This window comes from Emydura macquarii, unplaced genomic scaffold, assembly GCF_026122565.2.
Source record: "Emydura macquarii macquarii isolate MOO-44397 ecotype Brisbane River unplaced genomic scaffold, CSIRO-AGI_Emac_v2 contig_2184, whole genome shotgun sequence".
Classification (NCBI taxonomy): domain Eukaryota; kingdom Metazoa; phylum Chordata; order Testudines; family Chelidae; genus Emydura; species Emydura macquarii.
The window spans coordinates 2,509,923-2,529,867 of record NW_027132321.1 but is presented as its reverse complement, the minus strand read 5'-3'; the positions used below and the strand labels follow the sequence as shown (position 1 = coordinate 2,529,867).

Sequence of the window (19,945 nt, the reverse complement as noted above, 5' to 3'; positions counted from 1 at the left end):
TTAGTGTGAGCGCATTCAGCCCCGCTGGGAGGCGAAGACGAGCCTGTCTCTCTGCAGTAAGCCCTGCGGCTGCTGTACAAGAAGCAGAGAGGCAAGCATGGGCCTGATTCACACTGGCTCTGGGGTAAGGCCATTTAAGACAATAGGATTAGCTCTGCACCAAACCAGTGCGAGGAAGTGGAGCCCCTGGCTGTCTGTGGTGTTGGACGAGGGGGGAGGAGGGAAGAGAAGTTCCTTTGTGTCAAAGGGGGAAGGATGAAGTGACAAGCATATGAGCAGCAAAGGCAGGGACTGTAGCTGCCGGTGCAGGAGACAGCTGGTGGGCAGGATGGGTGTCTGCTATGACACTTGTCCAGTCCTACTGTTTGTGGTGATTTTATTTTCAAAGCCCTCTCTCTCTTTCTCTCCCTTCCCCGCCCCCACCCCCCGACCTCTAGGGAGGCATTAGGGCAGTGCATGTGGATTGACATTCAATAGAAATTGAATTTAAAAATCAGCCTCTTAAAATTCAAAGAAATGAGAGGGAGAAAAACCAGTAAACCCTGATCCGGGAAGGATGGGAACTGAAAGCTCGCTTGTTACTGAGGCTCCTGAAAAGGTGCCCAACGTCAATTGCAGATGCTGACCAATTCTTCATTCCTTGTATGGGCAAAAGCATTGCTTGTCTTGTGTCTATATTTAATTCCCTTGCAAAAAAAAAAAAAAAGAAAAGTGTATTCCCTCTCCACGCCTCTGCCCACAGGCCTCTTTGCCATGGCGAGATAGATCGGGGATAGACTTGCAAGTAGAAAACAGTGACATGAATAGTCACAGCTCCCGTTCACCAAACCTGGAAAGAGCTGAACGCAATTTAGGAACATAACCTTGTGCTATTCGCTGGCTAAAGCCACATGAGTAAAAATGCCGGGGCAGCAATGAACAGTGGGAGTCTCCCCCTTCCCTCCTCATTATTAACAAATAGACTTTGTGCCCAGTTTACTCTGCAGCAAACACTACTGTGGATACTCATCGAGAAGCAAGGAAATCCCGAGCACCACCAAGCGAGGGGCAGGGGTGAGGATGCATGACATGGAGGCCAGACTAAAATAACACCACCAGACATTTGACCTTCTCTTTGAATGGCCCCTCCAGGAGAAGAGTGGGAAGCAGTTGGGACTGTGGGAGGGCTTTGTCTTTCCCCTGCCCATGTGGAGTGAGATCTTTGTCCTCCAGGGCTGTAAATCTGGCGCCTTTCACCGCACATGGTGCAGCCTGATGAACAGCCCCCAGGACTTGGCGTAAAGCCTGTTCACTGTACAACACTGGGGGCAGGGCACTTCAGGGTTTGTTTTACAAGGAAATTCACAGTTTCATTCTAGCCAGGTTTGCTGGGCTCACCTATGTATTTGGATTGATAGAAATACTACAAAGGGTGCGTAGGTGCCCTTGGCATAACGTAACAACACATGTGACATGCAGTGGTAGGATTCAACATATTCCAGGCCCGGTGAGCCCAGCAACTGAACAACTCAAAGGTCATGAACAACAATTTCTCACCTGAACAATCCCCCTCCCTGATTTTCCAATGCCAAGGGGAAAAACCATTTGCTTTGCAATGTTCCTGGAGGCTCATCAGATCCGAGCTGTTTCAGACCAAAGTGGGAGCATATTCCAAAGCTGGAGAGCCATCCCATTTTAAAAATGCCCAGCCAGCACCCCTTCGTGTTTAGGTGATTTATAACTTCTTTTTTAATGGAAAATGTTTTCTTTTGTCTGCTCTCCAACCCCATTTTCCCAACTGAGCAATCCACGCCAAGGAACCCACACACCAGCTCAGCAGGTGTAAACCAGAGTAACTCCATTGGCTTCAATGGAGCCACACCAATTAACACCAACTGAGAATGTAGCCCTTTTTTGGTTTATAATTGTGGCTGTCACTCCTGTAGCTTTTGCTTTCCACACAGAACTGGAGTGCAGTCAGGATGGAGAGTGGCTGTTTCAGAGCGAGCACAAGTTGTAGAAACTATACCACTGCACTTTGGAAGACTCTGACATCACTTTATTAGTAACGCTTGGAGAGTGGAACACTGAAGAACTCTGTTTTCTCAAGACTAAATCTGTACACAACAAATAAAACAAACAAAAAGTCTGGTGCAGCTTTGTAGCTCAGTGTGGCATCTGGGTTTAAGGTCATGAAGGGTAATGCTAAACTGGTGAAGAATTTCTGGGCATCACAAAATTCCATGTATGGACCTGTTACTACTGAGTGAACTGATGCTAGAAAGAGCACGCAGGAGATACGCGTTAGGAAAAGAAAAGCTGAAATGCAACGGGATGGTTAGGACACCACACCTGCCTTCAGCAACTATTCAAGTACTTCAGTCTCTCATAAATTCATACCTTGCTTTTTTAATTGAAGTATCAAGTGCTTTGAGATCAAGTTTCGAGTTGCCTGGTTAATAATCCAATATTAAGTGCACACAAGGGAGAGCAGATTTTAAAAATACATACATAACACACACATGTACTGTGGCTATCCTGAACAGAGATGAATTGAATGGATTTGGCAAATGTGGAGTCCCCATGACCAGAGGAGGCTCACATGCAGGCTATCGAAGGCGCTACTTGCCCGGAAAGCTGTCAAGAATTCTGGTCTTCTCCTAAACACCAGCTCTGGAAAGCTTCTTCACACAGTCCTCATTCAGCTGCTGCTCTGACGTCCTTCCCCAGAAGATGGAGATCTCGTAGAAGCTGGGCTTGTGTGGCATGCTCTGCAGAGTACACTCGGTTTCCCGCACCCCAGTGTAGGGCAGGCCTTTGGGGGTATGTCATATACAGGCATGTACGCGCTCCAGCTCATCTCTAGTTTGAAGCAGAGCAGTTTGGCAGAGGAGACAGTACTTCTAGCAACTTAGACCCACACAGCTGTATTAATATCAAAGCCAGACTGCGTGTGGTCTATGGTGCCATTGACCTTCTTGGCACAGTTCTTGGATTTGTCACTGCTAGCTTCTGCCTTTGGGCACCTCTCCATTTTGCTGTGAGCGGTCTGCAGGTTCCCATGGAAGGGGAAGTAAAAGGTCCCCTTCTGTTTGCTCACCTTTTTGGATCTCTTTGAGATTTCAGTCTCTCTGTCTTCTGCCGGGAGCCAGCAGGGTTTTTCTTTGAGGAGCCTATCTCGGTCCGGCCGTACGCTCCTCAAGAACTTTTTGAAGATGTTGGCCGTGAGGGAAAACTTCCTGTAGAACTCCTGAGACCTGCTGATGGACAGGGAAGTCTCATTCTTCTCCCCCTTTTTATCCAGCTCCGGCAGATCCAACCAGTTCCCCACCAAATCTGCAAAGATGTTATCCCCTAAGACCAGAGGCTGCCGGTTCCTGCTCTGAGACATTAATGAGGAAGTCCAGTCACTGGCCTCGTCAGAAACCTGGCATTCTCTGCTCCCAGCCAAGGTCTGAGGGGTACTAGTTGTTTCTCTGCGAAGCTGGTTCCCAGTGATGCCCAAATTGGCTGACTCAGATTTCCGTGGCGGGCAGTACTCTGCCGTGGTCAGGGCTGAAGAAGGTCTGCTAGAGGGATAATAGTCTTTGCTATACACATTGCTGAAAGAGGAAGCCATATGTCTGTGGTGGCTGCTGTCTGGTAAAGTAATGGGGCCAAATCGGCTGGCAGACTGTGGCACCTGGGTTGAGCGTACAAATGCCGTGGGGTTGCACTCTTCCAAAGATCTCCTTCCCAGCAACTTCTCGTTCTGCCTACTGGCTTTGGGCACCTCTCTGCCATTTCGACAGCACTGGTGATGGCCAATGCCTGAAACCTTGTTTCGAGTCTCTGAAATCTCCAGCTGCTCCAAAGCTGTCTGGACCTGGAGGAGTTTCAACTCTTGCAGAGCACCCATCATGCAGTTCATCTGTTCATGCAGCCCGTCTCCAACCTCCTTCATGGATAACTGTTTGGGGAAGAAGAGAGGACAATGAATCAGTGCTTAGAGAAGCCAAGACAAAACAAGTAGGATTTTATCCCTGCAATACATAGGGAAGTAAAAGCTAAGCCATGTTCCCTTTTTATTTTGTAAGCTGTACAGCTGCAAAAAGCAGGTCTCTGAAGCATGCCCTAATACTGAATTATTAGGACTTAAATTTGTTATACTTGTCCCTGATTTTCAAGCCATTTCATGGAATAATAAACACACATTTTTTAGATTCTGAAGAAGTAAAAAAAAAAAGAAGTTTTAAAAGATTCCAAATCCTGCCCCATTAACAAGAACTGAAATAAGCATTTGATTTGACAACAAAAATAATGTTTATCTGAATTTCAGTTAATTGCTTAGCAGAACCTCTATTCATGTAACTGAGCATGACAATGTGCTGCATCAATTTTTAGACTTATTCTGCAGCTGTTGTTTCTTTCACGCAGTGCAAACAACTGAGACTAGAAGTGGGTGCTGTGATTTTATAAATGAACCAGCCTTTGTTCACTTATGGAACATATGGTCCCAGGATTTGTATACCAGTTTCTGTAACATGTTAAAAACAAAAACAAAAACAATTTAAAAAAAAAAATCACATTGTCACTCTGTAATATGTCTTAATACTTTGTTATGATACCCTAATTACAGGTTGAGAAACATAAGTACCAGCATGGAATGTAGTCCTAGAAATTTGAATACTAATATTGCAAAAACAAATGAGTAATCACAAGTTTATCTGCTGAAAAATCAATTATTTTGGCTTCCAAACTAGATCCATCATTCACACTTGTGTTTTATCCTTCTACTTTAATAGAAAGGTTTAACTCTTCATGTTAACCTTAAAATATGCTAGTTATTTTCCAAAGCCTCTAAATTGCCCTCTCTCCCCTTTCATTCTGTTGCTCTCCTTCTCTCTTATGTGGGATCTGGATCATATTCCCAAAGCGGCATCATAAAACAAATGGGCTATACTTTCCAACAGCTGCTATCATTTTTGGAGGGAGTGGGGGGTGGGGGAAGTGATTTGCCAGGCTGGAGGCAAAGATATGTCACACTGATGTAGAGAGGTTGGCAGAGGGGATTATAAATGTCTCAGAAAGCTGAAACCTAAATATTCGTAAGTATACGGTTTAAAAAGCTGATCACAATCTTTGCATGACAAGAGTTCTCTCAATATACTGCTCTCCTTTAGCACCAGAATACCCGGGTGGCTCTACATTACCTAGCAATTTTTGGGGGGCAAGGGGAGGCATCACTTCTGCTCCCGTGGCTCAGTTATTTGCAGTTTGTGGTTTGTCTGCAGGCAAAGACCTGCAGGTTCTCCCCAGTGGGTAAGAAAGGCTGTTAAAAAGACTACCATTCTGTAACAGCCATGTTGCAAAAGTGGAAATCGCCACAGCACACCATCCAGCACAAACCTCCAGCTAAGTTTCAAAAATCAGACTCGGAGTTAGCAGAAGTATGCCACCTATTTCTGGAGCTTCATGCTCAAGAGGAGAAGCATATCCACCTGGCAGAAAGGATATCTGGCTGTGAAGCTATGGAAAAGCACTCTGTTCAAACCCCTAACTCCATTTACAAATCTGCCTTACAGGAAAAGGTTACTAATATCAGCAAACCAAAGCTCCATCTGCACATACATACACGTGATGCCCCCACTTTTACAAAAAAGGAGCTCGTGTGCTACCCACACATAAGCCTCAGACAAAGCTATCACCTTACCTCTCCAGATTGGCTGTAATGCTGCTTGTCCTAACCTTTCTTGCCTTATTAATGGGAGTCTTTTTTATCTGGGGCTTTGCAAAGCTGGATTTGGAGCCAGCTTGGACCCTCATTGGACACTTTTCATCAAATCCCCCTGCAGGCAAATTGGTGTAATCAAGCAGTGATGAATGACAAGGGTCCTACAGTAATGACTAGGCTGGTCAAAAAGACAGCATATGCTGGACGGCTGTGCTGTTCACTTCATTGATTCAATTAACTCCCCCATGATGGGTGGGATCATTACAATGCATGCCTCATCTGACAAGGACCTATTAAGCATTAATATTTCAGAGGCAACATTTATCATCATGGTGTTCATTTCACCTATGCACTTCTTCCCCCGTGAGTGCCTGGGATTCAGAGTCAGTTGGAAAGAGGTAACAAGTTTTCACAGAAACTTTTCAACTTTTTTTTTTTTGGTAAAATATTTTTCATGGAAAGTTTTGAGCAGCTCTAACAGGATAAACACAAAATGCTTCTCAGCCAGTGTAAATTGTCAGAGCTCCTCTGATTTCGACTGGACAATTTATACCAGCAGAGGATATGCTCCTAAGAGATGCAGCTTCAGCCACCTCTGAGGTAGATACATATTGGTCCTATTTTACAGATGGACAAACAGAGGCACAGTGAGGCTGCTGTTACTGCTTATCTGTCCTCAGTACCTCTGTGGCCCCCAATACTGTGGCATTTGAGCACCTCACAATCTTTATTTACCCTCACAAAGGTGCTGTGAAGAAGAGAAGTGCTCTTATTTCCATTGCACGGAAGCCCAAAACTAAGCCTGGTCTACACTAGAAAATTAGGTCTGCATGAGGCATGAAAAATCCACACCCCTGAGTGGCACAGTTAAGTCAACCTAAGTCTCCATGTAGCCAACGCTGGGTTGACAGAAGAATTCTCCCGTCAACCTAGCTACTGCCTCTCAGGGAGGGGATTACCTACACTGAAGGGAGAATCCCTACCGTCGACTTGGCTCATGTCTACACTGAAGTGCTGCTGCTGAAGTATTTTAAGTGTCGACAGGCCCTAAGAAAAGCCCCAGGAAGTCTGTGGCAGAGCAGGGAATTGAACGGTCTCTGGTCAGCACACTAATCTCTGGACCATCCTTTTTTCTCTTTACCCGTTTCTTTGTCCTTTTAGGTAGGTTATGTAATATCGCTTACATAACTTCAGCAAGTACAGTTGCTGCCTCTCTCACAGGCTCTCTGGGGTTTTGTGCCGTGTTCATGCCCAGTGTGGGATTGCATTGTAGCTCATCACAAATTCACACTCCTTTCACATGAAGAGTGGGATCATAGAAAACTGCCCAGAAAAACTGCTGTCATCCACTTAATCTTGAGAGCCCATCTCCATGGTGTTGAAGCACAAGTCAGACTCCATATCTTATTTGCAGGATTGTTCTCTGCATTATTTCCCTTCACAGCCTATCTAATCTGATCTTGAATCTCCACCTCTTCTCTTTGGGAAACTATTTGGTTCCTTGGTTGACCTCACTGTTAAGAATGTTCCTCTTATTTCTACAGAGTCACAGAGCATCTAATTTGAGTTTGGAAGAACTAATTTATATATTAACATCTGTGTAAAAAGAACATGTGATTGCTTAATCCCTGGAAATGGGATTTTTATTTTTAAAGTTTGCCTGTGTCAGACCAGGTAAATATACTTACTTACCAAAGAGTACATGTAAATTTAGGATTGCATATTTCACAATGAACCCCCCCATTCACAGCCTAAGCAGCATGAGTGATTGCCAACTCATCGCTGAATGATTTTAAGAGTTGCCTTGTTCCCTAAATGCCCTGCCCCCGGGGGTGCTAGAACTAGGATTGCGGGGGGGGGGGGGGGGGGGTGCGGGAGTGATTTCCATCATATGCACAGTTTGTAGTTTTGTTCAATGACTTTCAGCACCCCCATTATAAAAATTGTTCCAACGCCACTGCCTGCCCCTGGGAACTTTCACTCAGGCCTGGATCTCTCTCAACATGGATTCATTGTTACCATATGTGGTATGACCAGATGGCGGACTGTCCTTCTATCTCTCCATTTTTGAAACAGGATAACACAAAGGATGGTGGTGGTGGGGGGGACCCTGTTTGCAAGTGCAGACAATAGACTTTTGCACTGTAACTGTAGGGACAGAGACAAACTCTGCATCTTTCCACTGAGGAGTGGCTTAGTAGCTCGGCGTTGCGGTTCCCCATCTGTACCATGGGGACAACAGCCCTGCCTACTGAACAGGGGTGTTGTGAGGATGGCTGCTCAGATACTACGATCGTGGGGGCCAATATGTATTTCTGATAGATGGGTACTGTGGTTGTGTGGTTCAGAACAACTAGATCCCAAAGACGGTGTCATTTGGGAATCCCCAGCAAAGCTGCATTTGTACCCTGATCTCCAGAAGCAAAGGATTAGGCACGCCAAGCTGCTCCACCCATCCCCCAGGAACAGGAACTTTTGTTCTGTTTGTACAGCACCTAGCACAGTGGGGCTCCTAAAAATGACAGTAATACAAATAATAAATATCAACAATAACTCCATTTGCAAAGGGTAGACCCTCCATTCCAGGAAAGTTTTTCTTATTGTTTGGCACAAACCTAAATCCAAGAGGTTGCCCCAGCCTTGACAATACATATAAAAGAGCCTCCCGGAACGCACTTCCCAGGCTGATGATGCACCTTGTTCTGAATGACAGCCACACTCTCTAATGCTTCCTCAAATGCACCTGCAGTAGCAAATGTAGTTGCAAAACCCATAAATAAATGATCGCAAGCTGGAACTGCTTTTATTTTTTGAGAGTTTTATAAACCAATGCAACCATTGTCACATAAAGTGCAGTGTACACAAAGCGGCCCTGAGGTCCAACCCGTGGCCATAGCTTGGTGAGTGCAGCAGCATTTACAGGAGAATTTCCTTATATCCCGTCCCAAACTCTTGCAGTGATAATGCAATAGAAGGTGGCTGGGCCTCTGACGGGGATTAGCCACCGACTCTTTTAGGTCTGAATGGACTCACCTCATCAAAACAAGAACCCCACAAGTTTAAACATGGGAATCCAAGAGCTTCAAGCCATCCAGAACTAAGCTATGCCTCAGCCAGTCCATACAGGTTCACATTTTGTCTGCATTACTCCCATGTGTCAGTCCCACTGAAGTTGCAAGGACTGCCTGTCTACATATTGCAAGCAAGGTTTGGCTCTCAGTCATTACAGTGTTTTCTCTCTGGCAGGGAAAAGGTGAGCACCAGTAAAACCAAAGTGTAAGTCCAAGTGACTCCAGCATTAAGCCTTCACACGCTGCTCAGACACTGGGGTATGCCTTTATTTTATGTTCCTTGATTTTTCAGCCATCAAACCCAAGAGTCAAGTTAATTCCTGTGTGCTGAACAAATGGTCCAAGTAAGCACATTCAGTAAGTACGTTCCCTAAACACCTGCACTTCCAAACTGCTGTAGAGTGTGTAGCAGTTGCTGGGTTCCACCCAGTGACAGCTGCATTTCAGTGGCTGGGTGAAAGGATTCCTGTGTATAGTTTACAACCAGATAAGCGTACAAAGCATTTTGGTCTAAAAGCACCATGTAAATGTAAGACGTTAGTATGCCCAAGTCCTGGGGTCTAATATGTGAACCAGACAAAGTACTGCACAAACAGAAATGTAATCCTATGGTGGAAAAGCCACACACTAATGGGCTTATGTACATCTCATATTCCACTTGTATTTCACAAAGCCAAATGCCTCTGTGCAAAGGATGAGTATGATGTCTGCCTGTTAACTGATTGGCAAAGGGAGCAAGAAAAAGGGAAACTTCATTTGTCATTTCTCACTTTAAAAAAATCTGTTAAACATTTTGGGAACTAACATTTTTTCTACTAGTGCCTGAATTCACAAGACTGCTCTGGAATTCAAATCCAACTAAGCACCTTGAGCCCATTTCCGGTCATCTCCACGTCCAAGTTGCCCAGGACTACGGCAATATTTTGGTGATGACTAGGGAGGGAAAAAAAAAGAAAAAAAAAGAACAGATAACACATTACAGATTCCAGCTGACTGGAGAGAAGTGAAAAGAAGGGCTCTGGGTGTGTTTGGATAATGAGGAGGATGACAGATGTCCAGCTCATAGGTAATAAAAGAGGTGTTGTGAGAGGAAGTTATTAGTGAGGGGAAAGGAAAGAACGAATTGCAGTGGCAGCTCTTAATAATCAGGTTGATAGGCAACACAGCCAGCAACAAACAACATTTGGTATTTAAAGAGAATGAAATAATAGAGAGAAAAATTACTTTGGAACTGCTGAGGTGATCAGATCGTTTCTGTGTTTTCCTTTGGAATGCTAACAAAATTAATATTTAACGAGCCTGGATTCTTACCGCAGGCACAGCTCATTAGTGGGAATTTATTTTTAGGATGATTTGAGAAGGATTTTTTTCATGTTGGGGTTATGCCTTGTTTTGTTTCCTTATGATAAACACACAAGGCATGCAAGGATCTTATTTCTATTTGTTTTATCATGCAAATATTGGGAATTTCAAGTACGCTGGTCCCTGGTTTTACAGGGAAAAACCCTAGACGGTCTCAGGGACGTTAATTGTGAGGTTACAGCTAATTTGAAGGGGGGTGAGAAGAGGGGATGAATCTTTAACAAAGGCGTCCTTTATCCAAAATGTTAATTACTTATTAAATAAGTGTTAACAAAAAAAAAAACTACCAGTTTCAAACAGTATGACTATAATTGTACTTTCTCTTTCAGTTGCTTAACTTTCACTCTATTGCCTCTTGTGAAGTCATTATTTTGTTAGTTCTCCAGACACCACAGAGTCTTTCAGGGCAGACAAGACCCAAATTTCTAGTGTAAAAAACAAAACCAAATGTTAAAAGTAAATAAACAAATACACAGATAAAAAAGAACTAACTTTCAGACTGTGTTATTCATTGTAAAGAAGTGAGAAAGGGCACCAGGCCAATTTTTATTTCCTTTGTATATAAGCAGGATTTGCCCCAATATTTTGCCTTTCCTGTACTTGGAGTTCTGGTTTTGGGTCTTGAATATATGTATCAGTGATTCCAAAACTACTGCTTTTCCAAAACCACTTACTCCGCCGAAGGCTCTCAGAGCTAAACAGAGCTGACGCTGTCTCTGGGATGAGTCCCAGGAATCAACTAGCAAACAAAGCCTTTAATTGCTTTTTTTCCCCTAGGCTGAGTATCTGTAAGTAGCAGGAAATCAGCAGAGCTCCCTCCTACTGCCTGAACCCAGTACAATGCTGATGAAAGAGGTTCCTTGATACACCATAGATGGCCCCACAAATCTCTTAATGATAGTGCAAATGGTTCAGTCTGAACTCAGCCTAGGGTTCTAATCTCACCTCCACCTAGGACAATCCACCACTAAGGCTTTACCTTTTAGTCCCAGGAGTCAAAGGTATTTTAAGGTTGACATCACACTGCTAAACTACAAACCACCTTTCCGTGACCTACGATGAACAGCTCCAACAGACTGGCTGACTCAGCTTTCCGCCTGTGTCTCAATTTACCCCTACACAGATCTTTTCCGTTCAGACAGACACCTCTCCTTCTCACTCAGCATTTCACAGCTACTGATCCAGCTCCCACAGTGAGATGCACTGCATGTATAAAGCCAAATGGAGGCTCCAGCCCAGCTTAACGAGGTTCCTCCTGTCTCCGGAGAGACATGTCTCTGGGTGACGGAGCTTTCCTTATTTACCTCTCAAGTAAAAATTCCATGAAGGGCTACTTATGCTTTCTTCTGCGAAACATTGCCACCTAGCCCGCAGAGGCTCTCTGTTCTGAGCACAGGGTCCTGGGTGCATTAGCATTTTAGATATTGAGTGATGTCAGGGGAAGGAAAGGAGAGTGGAGACATGGTCACTGGCCCAGGTCACTGCAAAACAGGTGTGTTCTTAACTCACATTGAAAACCGCAGTGAAGACAGGGCAACATGAGTTTTAACGCAGGTTAGCGGCTCGAGTTAAAACCTAGAAGAGAGCCTAGGGTTGAACTTGTGCTGCTGACTTGAGTTAAAACCGAGTTGCCTGGGATCCACTGCTATTTTAACCCAAGTTAGTCCAACCTCAGTTAAGAGCACGCCTTTTCCTTCCAGGGAAAACACCCTCACAATTGCTACATGGAGTAAGGCTGGTTGGGGGGAAAAAAAAGAAAAGGTAAGTTCTTTTGGGGGAAAAAGAATTAAAAACAAACCAACACAAGAACTTTACCCTATAAATTCTGCAGGTGCAGTCAGTAATGCATCCTGCCACGGCTGTCTTTAGACACTATTGCAAATATTGCTAATTGAGTTCAGTCTAAACTCTATTGGAATGCCACCTAGACGGTCTCTTCAGGAAAAGAATATCGGGGCATTTTGCAAGCATGACACATGGTTACCAAAACAGGACTGAGTGCGAGACCGGAGGTAAAAATAAAGAGGGCTGTATTTTGTCACTCACATGGAAAGTTCTACTTCTCTGAGACGTTCACACCAAGAAATACGCGACTGTTAGAGAGAAACCAAACACTCCACCAAACTGTAAAATGTGATGTTATGTCCAGGGCTGGGGGTGGCCGTTAGCTTCTAAAGTGACATTTTTTGGTTAACAATAGATTTTTTTTAAACAAACACATTATTTTCCATAAAATATTTAGAAACATCCTGGGTTCCCCAAGAATAATCAAAACACACAAAGTTAGATTGCAAGTGCTTCTAGTGTTTTCAGCCTACACCATGAGCCTAATCTTGTTTTCAGTTACACCAGTGTAATTCTTGACTTCAGTGAAGTTACTCTTGATTAGCACTTTATTAAGATGAGACTTAGGCCCAGTCATTGTCTTGCACTTTGTATCATGAGTTACACCTGTGCAAAGTGGAACCCCTGCTGAGTGTGGAGAACTTTGATTTAACAGCACATCTTACCCACTTGCACAAGTGTAAAAAGACTTTGTCAGAAGCAAACAGTGAAGAATCATGCTCTATGTTAGCAAAGCATCTTCTTAACCCCTCTCCTAGGTAAGGCCTAGGTCTAGTAAGATGGGGGTTTTAAGAAGAGTGTTTTATAGTGATCAAAGCCACTCAGGGTTTCCCCCCCTCATAGGAGAAAAGTTGTGGTTGTGGGTGGCATGGATCAGCTCCCTTTCCATTGCAAGAAGAGTTCCAGATCTTTCTGACTGATCCTCACAACTAGGTGAGTGCAACTTTCCTAGAGTTTGCAGTGTTGTGGGTTTTTTTTAATAGGATTCAAATATGTCTGAGGATGCTGGTAGCTTTTTCCCATTAACACCACATCAAAACCTTCAAGAATAAATATTTGCACAGGCTGCATTTACCTAAGTCATTTACAAAGCCTCCACGTATGTCATCTTCTCTCTCCCTAAATCCATGGCCACATCTTACTGCAGTTCCTTGGCATTGCTACTGAATTTATGGGCAGGAAATTGGAAAGATACTATGTTTGGCTTCTTGATCCTAATTTGTTTTCTCTTTCCATAAGCTTGAATAGCATTTTTCTCCTCAGGGTTTTCAATATCACAGCTGAACCTACAAGCAGGAAATTAACCCAAATGGATTTTTTATTTGGTTTTACTATTCAGCTCTACTGACTGAGGGCCAAATGGAACATATTGGGACAGAATGTAACCTGAAATTGCTACTTACAATGACTCAGGCATCACTATTTATCCCTTACAGCCACAGAAACCCCAGCTGCAACCTAATTGAAAATGATCTACAGATACCTTACAGCTTCCTAGTTGAAGAAGGGTGTATTTTTATTGCAGTGGCACCTAGAGACCCCCATCCCATTGTACCAGATGTCTGTGCAAATACATAACAAGGAAACAATCCCTGCCCACAAGAACTTATAGTCTAGAATTTAGGAGCCCCAATCATGGACCAAGACCTCAGGAGACTGGAACCAGGAATCCTGCTTTCCAGGATCCTGGCTGGCTGTTCGTGTATGTGACCTTGGGAAAGCCAGTTTAAATCAATAGGCAGCAGGTTTAATACAAACAAGTGGAAATGCTTTTTCACACAATGCACATTTAACCTGTGGAACTTGCTGCCAGGGGATATTGTGATGGCAAAAAGTATAAATGGGTTCACAAAAGTGCTAGATAAGATCATTGAGGATATGTCCATCAAAGGCTATTAGTCAAGATGTAACTCCATGCTTGGGGTGATCCTAAACCTCTGACTGCTAAAAGCTGGGAGGATAGGACTGGGTGGATCTTGCCGAAACAGCCATGTTTTGTACACTCCCCCTAAAGCTCAGGTACTGACAACTGTCAGAAGACCGGATGCTGGGCTAGATGAACCATTGGTCTGACCCAGTGTGGCAATTTTTATGTTCTTAAATCTCAAAGTGCTTTCAAAGAAGATAAGTACCATTCTCCACATTTTAGAGAGGGAGAAACTGAGGCACAGAGTGGTGAGGTAACTTGCCCATTCTTACTCAGAAGTCTAGCACCAGGGCTGGGAACAGAGTCCAGGTCTCCTGAGCCCTAGTTTAGTACGTAACTGTGAGGCCGTATTGCCTTTTTTATAATGAATGAAAGTGTCAGCTGAGACTATTCTAACTTTAAAACACTTGCATGTGGAATATTCAAATTATCTGTATGAAATCCAATTTGAAGGCATACTATACATGCCAACCACTATTAGCTTATGATGAAAAATTCACAAGTGGAGCATGAAAGAAACTTTTCATTGACTGAATCAAGTCAGGTTTATCTCTGGGAGTCACGACCACGCCAGAGCTTTGAAAATGCATTCTCAGAGGTGAACATGAAAACAGATTTAAGCATGTCCAGATCTAAGCACAGTGTGTGCCCACTGCCCTGACTGGTGTGTGAAAGGCCCTGTTGTGTGTGCTTTGCTGCACGGGCTAGCAGTGGAAACACACTGGAACACCTGCAAGCCAAACCAAACACCAATTATTTGTAATCAAAGTTTTTTTACGTGCAAAAAAGAACTGGAATCCATGAATCGCAGGGACAGACTAGCTTGCACTGGGATAGGATTTCACTTTTAGTTAACCTCCCCTATGTGAAACTGGGAGCTCTGCCAATTTCTTTTCTTTTTTACTTCTTCTTTCAAAACCCGTCAAAAGCTGAAATAGTTTATACAAAGACAAATTAAGTTCAAACTGTCTCTAGCTTTTCCTAGCTGTATGGACCAGACTTTAACAAGATTTGGCTCTTTAAATGGGCCTTCTTTACAGGACCTCTCTATGTTACACTTATTCCTTTCCTCCCTGTCTGACGTGGAAAAAAGCTGCTTGTTGTGTATAATGCGAATCAGCATGTTGTTATATTCAAACTGGTGCCAGAAACCTGGATTCTTCATTAACCATAGATAGTGTTCTCATTGTCCTTAGCTGGTGGCACAAAGGGACCTTGGTTTTTTCCCCACCTCTCCCCCACATAGTGTTTGGTTCTCGTGCATTAATATCTGGAGCCATGACCTGCCTGATAATGAAGAAAGTGGTGAAGAAGTCAGGATCAAGAGATTCAGTTCCCACCCACCATTAAGTCAGGCAGTCCCAGCTGTCTGTTAAATTGCTGGCCTCTTTTTAAGGGAAAATTTATCTATTTTAATCCTAGGCTATAAAGAAGGGTATTGATTTAACCATTTACGATGGTTTTAATTAATAAAATTCTACCTTAGTCAATGTACTTTTCAGCTGAGTTAGGCTGCTTATGAAATTAATACTGACAGAAGGTTTGCCGTACTGGCACAGACCATCTTCAGAGTGGAAAATAACACGTAGATCTTTTAACAGTGAGAGTAATTAATTGCTGGAACAACTCACCAAGGGTCGAGGTGGAGTCTCCATCACTGACCACTTTTAAATCAAGATTGGATGTTTTTCTAAAAAAATATGCGCTAGGAATTATTTTGGGGAAGTTTTTAGGCCTGTGGTATACAGGAGGTCAGACTTAAGGACCATAGCGAGATCCCTTCTGGCCATGAATCTATGAATCTCTCCACCTAATCAGTCCCTTACCTAGAGAACTGACGAGCATCTCAGGCATTGTAGCACTACTTTGCTCAAAAGAAGGTACAAGGCCTGACTTGCACTCTCAGGACATCAGTCTGTTACTAAAATAAGTTTGTATCTTTAGTGTAATGAAAAATTGGGGGAAACAGTGTGATCCAGTTAAATCTTAAACTTGTGTTTAATTTATGCCAGGTAAGAGGCCCTATTGATGTGAATGGTCATAACTTTACATGTTGTCAGCAAAGAATGTGCCATCAGCCTTTGCATGGCTAAGGCCTTAATTTATTAATGAATTAAAATATGTTTTTAAATGTCTAGCCATATATTCTACCATAAATAGCATTATCCTATAATTACATAATGGCAAAATTTAAGATGGAGGAGAGGATTTTCCTGGAGGCCTTCAAGTATCTAATTTTTGGTTTTCATGTTAAAAACAAATCCATCACCTCTTGCAAGTATACTTGGAACCTATCAAAATATCAGCTTTCTATCCCAAGAAACATGCATCTGTTCTAAAAGACTGCTGTTTGGGTTAAAAATCCAGGCTAACGTTTTCAAAGGTGGGTGTCTACTGCATCCATATTTAAGCTCCAAAATAAAAGTGGTGCTCTGATTTTTGAGATGCTGAGTACCAGGATTTCCCACTCATATCAATATGGTTCATTTTCATAGATGTTAGCAGCATTGATAATCAGGCTGCTTTTATTTAGAAGCCTAATTTTAAGCGCACAGGTTCAAAAATATCGGCCAACATTTAAAAGAAAATCCTTCCCCATGTTACAGATAACACCTTAGAGTTCACTAGAGCTGAAAGAATTTCTAATGTCTAACTCACCTGTCCAGCTGTACTTTCCGCATTTCGCTCAGCTCATGTAATGCCAGTGCACTGGTCACTTTCACTTTTCATTATGGTTAGATTCCCTTTCACTCAGCTGCCAGCTAAGGCTCAGCTCCGCAATGTTGTGAAGTGCAGACTCTAAAGGCGAATGCTTACATCCAAGCAAAAAAAGCTTTCACTGAGATGTGTATTACAAGGAGCTAGGGAATATTTCTACTGAGAAGATGAGGTTTGACAAAACCCTGTTTTTACAAAACCGCAAGGGGTAGATTCTGCCATCCTTACCCTTGCTGATCTCAACCCTACTGAAATGAACTGGGCTACTCACAGAGCACCGTGCTACTCTATGTGAGTAAGAGTGGCAGAATCTGCCCAACATTTGGAGGCAAAACTTGGCCCATGTCCCTTTTGTATTTGTCACTTTCAAGGAGCCTCCTTCAGGCATGATTCTGCCACACTTACACTGAGTAGCACCGTACTCCACAAGTAGGCTAATAGGTGCTACCTCAACAGGAGGACGATTGCACCTATGGGACTAGATTCTGCCAAAAGGTCCCAATCCAGCAAAGACTGCAACATGTAAGTAACTTTACACATGTGCACTCTCATTGACTTCAGGGGGATCACTTATAGTACACATAACATTATGCATGTGTTTAAGTGTTTGCAGGTTTTTAGCCTTGTACATTGTTTATACCCTTGTGCCTGTTATAAACACCAGGTTGTACCTGTCCCAGTTGAAGATTATGTTGCGCCAGTAGTCACCTTGCTGATATCAGGAAGTTTTTGTGTATTTCAACCTCCCACCTACCACTTTGCTTTCTTTTGTTTTCTTACTATTATTTATTTGTCTGACATGCATTTCCCTTCGACACACCTCTCCCCACCTGCCTTCTTGAATTTTCAAACGCATTCATTTAAAAAAACATCCAATTCTTTCTACTAATCCCCCAGTAACAAAAACCAAGATATCAACATCTTCCCGCTTGTGGACAAGCCCAAGCAAGTTTCTACAAGCAACACCGCATTCTAAACAGAATGTGTGTGGTGGGGGAAGGCGTGAAACATACTGTGCTGAATATGACAAGGGATTCCATCCTAAAGAACGAATATTTTCCATTTTCAAAAGCCCACAGATTTAGACATTGCACCAGCACATACTAGACTCCCATTAAAATAATGGTACACATCCCATTCCTTCCTTCCTTCCTTCCATTCCCATTCCTAAACTCCTTCCAATTAGGACTTCCCACTTCACTTTCTGACCTCACTTGTGTGTACTTTTCAAAGCAAACCACAAAATCACTAGGACTCTAATTTGGCTTGAGTTCTCTTTTTCTGAGACAGTTGGGTTAACAACACCTGACCAATCAAAGGCTAAACTCTGCTTTTGATTTACACGGATGAAAACATGGAGTAATTCCACTAAGGTCAATGGAGAGATTCCAGATTCACACCAGTATAAATGAGTGCGGAATCTGGTTCACGAAATTGGCTTGATCTTGAGAAATGCTGAGCATCTCCTTGTGTGGTGCTGTGTCCCCTTCACTCCATTAGCACCGAGCCGTAAGTGACCATTTCCTTTATAATGCAATGCTTGGAAAAGGCTGCTATTTGGGTTTTACTACATCTGAGGAGTGCTAACGTGAATACTTACTTTATAAATTCAACTCCACCTAAATGTGGCCAGGGATAGAGCAGATTTGTAGGCATCTTTATAATTAGATGAAGTGTCTGGGAAACAGAAATGTTATGCCTGTGCTCTGAAGATGATTCAGATCAGAAATATTCAGTGAAAGGAATGCTGCATTTGTGAAGGATAAGTTTAAAATCTTACTAAGTTCATCCATGGAAAGGAGGGGGAAGGTGAGGGTAAACAGCAGATCTCACACAGGAAGTAAACGTTACTTGTGTACAGATCTGCACATGGGAGTAACAGGTTGGGATATAAAGTGATGGGAATTTCAGTTGAAAATCCTACAGGCAGAGATGTGTCAGCTGACCTAGTCTGCAGCTCTAATGATTAGAAAGTTCAGCACTGCTTCATAGGTCACTTTTTAAAAATAGTGAATAACTCCTTAAAGCAAGGTGTGTGGCTTCAATATTACTGTACATATGAGTCACCACATGAAATTAATAGGCAGCAGGTTTCAAAGGAACAAAAGGAAGTATTCACACAACAACGCACAGTCAACCTGTGGAGGAACTCCTGGCCAGGGAATGTTGTGAAGGCCAAGTCTATAACAGGGTTCATAAAAGAACTAGGTAAGTGTATGGAGGGTGGGTTCATCAATAGCTAATAGCCAGGACAGGCAGGGATTCCTGCTTGCCAGAGGCTGGGAATGGGCGACTGGCTGGATCACTTGATGATTCCCTGTCCGTTCATTCCCTCTGAAGCACCTGGCATTGTCCTTTCTTATGTTCGAGGAATATTAAATCTTTAATTAGGGGGATTTTAGTCTTTTGATCTCAAACCCTCCCTCCCCAGAATTCTTTTTTTTTTTTTTAAACTCTACCAGTAAATAACATTGATGCGGTTGTCTGGATTTACCTTTGCTCCAGAATCCTGAGAGAGGCACTAAGGGACCTACGGGACTGACCGCCCGGGGTGGAGGGCAGCTGCATGGCGAGTGGCTGGACGGAAGGAGGGCTAGTGACACTGCCCCACGGGGCGGGGGAGATGCCCCGGGAGGGTAACCACCCTAAACCACTACTCGGGCTGACTGCGGGGGGAGCTGCCAGGGGCTTTGTGTTGCCTCTCCGCCGCCCGTGGCGTTAAAAGCGGTGTGGGGCTCGTCACTACGCGCTCTCAGCCCTGGACCAAGCCGGGCTGGAGGAACCGCCCGGCCGAGCCAGGCGCTGCTGCACCGTCAGATCCCGGGGACCGGTCCCCGCTACCGCCCCGCACACCCGCATCCCTGCCCGCCGCTCGCCGGGGCGCCTTACCAGCTCCTGCTTCAGGCGGCGCAGGTAGTGGTCCATGTCCGTCTTCTCCATCCGGCCCCAATCCAGCCCGGCCGGCGGGCAGCCGCGCAGCCGGGGGCGCAGAGCAGCCGCGTCCCTGCCGCCAGCCACGCAGAGCGGGGCTGGATGTATTGTCCCTATCTCTGCTGCCGCTTCCCGGGATCCCCCCCTCCACGCAGCCCTGCTCCGGGCAGACGGGGCGGGCGGTGGAAAGTTTCCCCCTCTCCCGCCGGGGGGAGGTGAAAGCGAGCGAGCCGGCCAGCCCGGGCTCCTGCCTCCAGCCCGCCGCGCTGCACCGCGCCCCGGGGACCGGCCCTGCCCGCACCGCGCCCCCGGGACCGGCCCTGCCCGCACCGCGCCCCCGGGACCGGCCCTGCCCGCACCGCCGCGCTCTGGTTGCAAAGCAGAGCCGCGCTGCGGGCA

At 44.4% G+C, this 19,945-nt stretch overlaps 1 protein-coding gene across 3 annotated transcripts; it reads right to left on the bottom strand.

The window, feature by feature from the left end:
• Positions 1–2,031: 2,031 nt before the first annotated feature.
• On the bottom strand, positions 2,032–19,690 carry INKA2 (inka box actin regulator 2). 3 transcript variants are annotated; one of them, XM_067558709.1, is made up of 3 exons: positions 11,105–11,217; positions 9,630–10,550; positions 2,032–3,928 (listed from the first exon to the last, which is right to left on the bottom strand). In XM_067558709.1, exons 2-3 carry the CDS (start codon positions 9,825–9,827, stop codon positions 2,891–2,893), a joined length of 1,236 nt encoding a protein of 411 aa, XP_067414810.1. In that variant the 5' UTR covers positions 9,828–10,550; positions 11,105–11,217; the 3' UTR covers positions 2,032–2,890. The 3 variants fall into 3 exon arrangements, with proteins under 3 accessions (XP_067414810.1, XP_067414811.1, XP_067414812.1); XM_067558710.1 differs by lacking the exons at positions 9,630–10,550; positions 11,105–11,217 and adding an exon at positions 19,505–19,690; XM_067558711.1 differs by lacking the exons at positions 9,630–10,550; positions 11,105–11,217 and adding an exon at positions 13,046–13,303.
• Positions 19,691–19,945: the final 255 nt, after the last annotated feature.

Bases quoted from the DNA above. Each gene is read 5' to 3' on its own strand.
- INKA2 (XM_067558709.1), bottom strand. From the start codon at position 9,827: ATGAGCTGGACATCTGTCATCCTCCTCATTATCCAAACACACCCAGAG. The intron at 3,929-9,629 runs GTGCTTAGTTGG...TTCCCCAAACAG, and splicing joins TGACCGGAAATGGGCTCAAG to TTATCCATGAAGGAGGTTGG.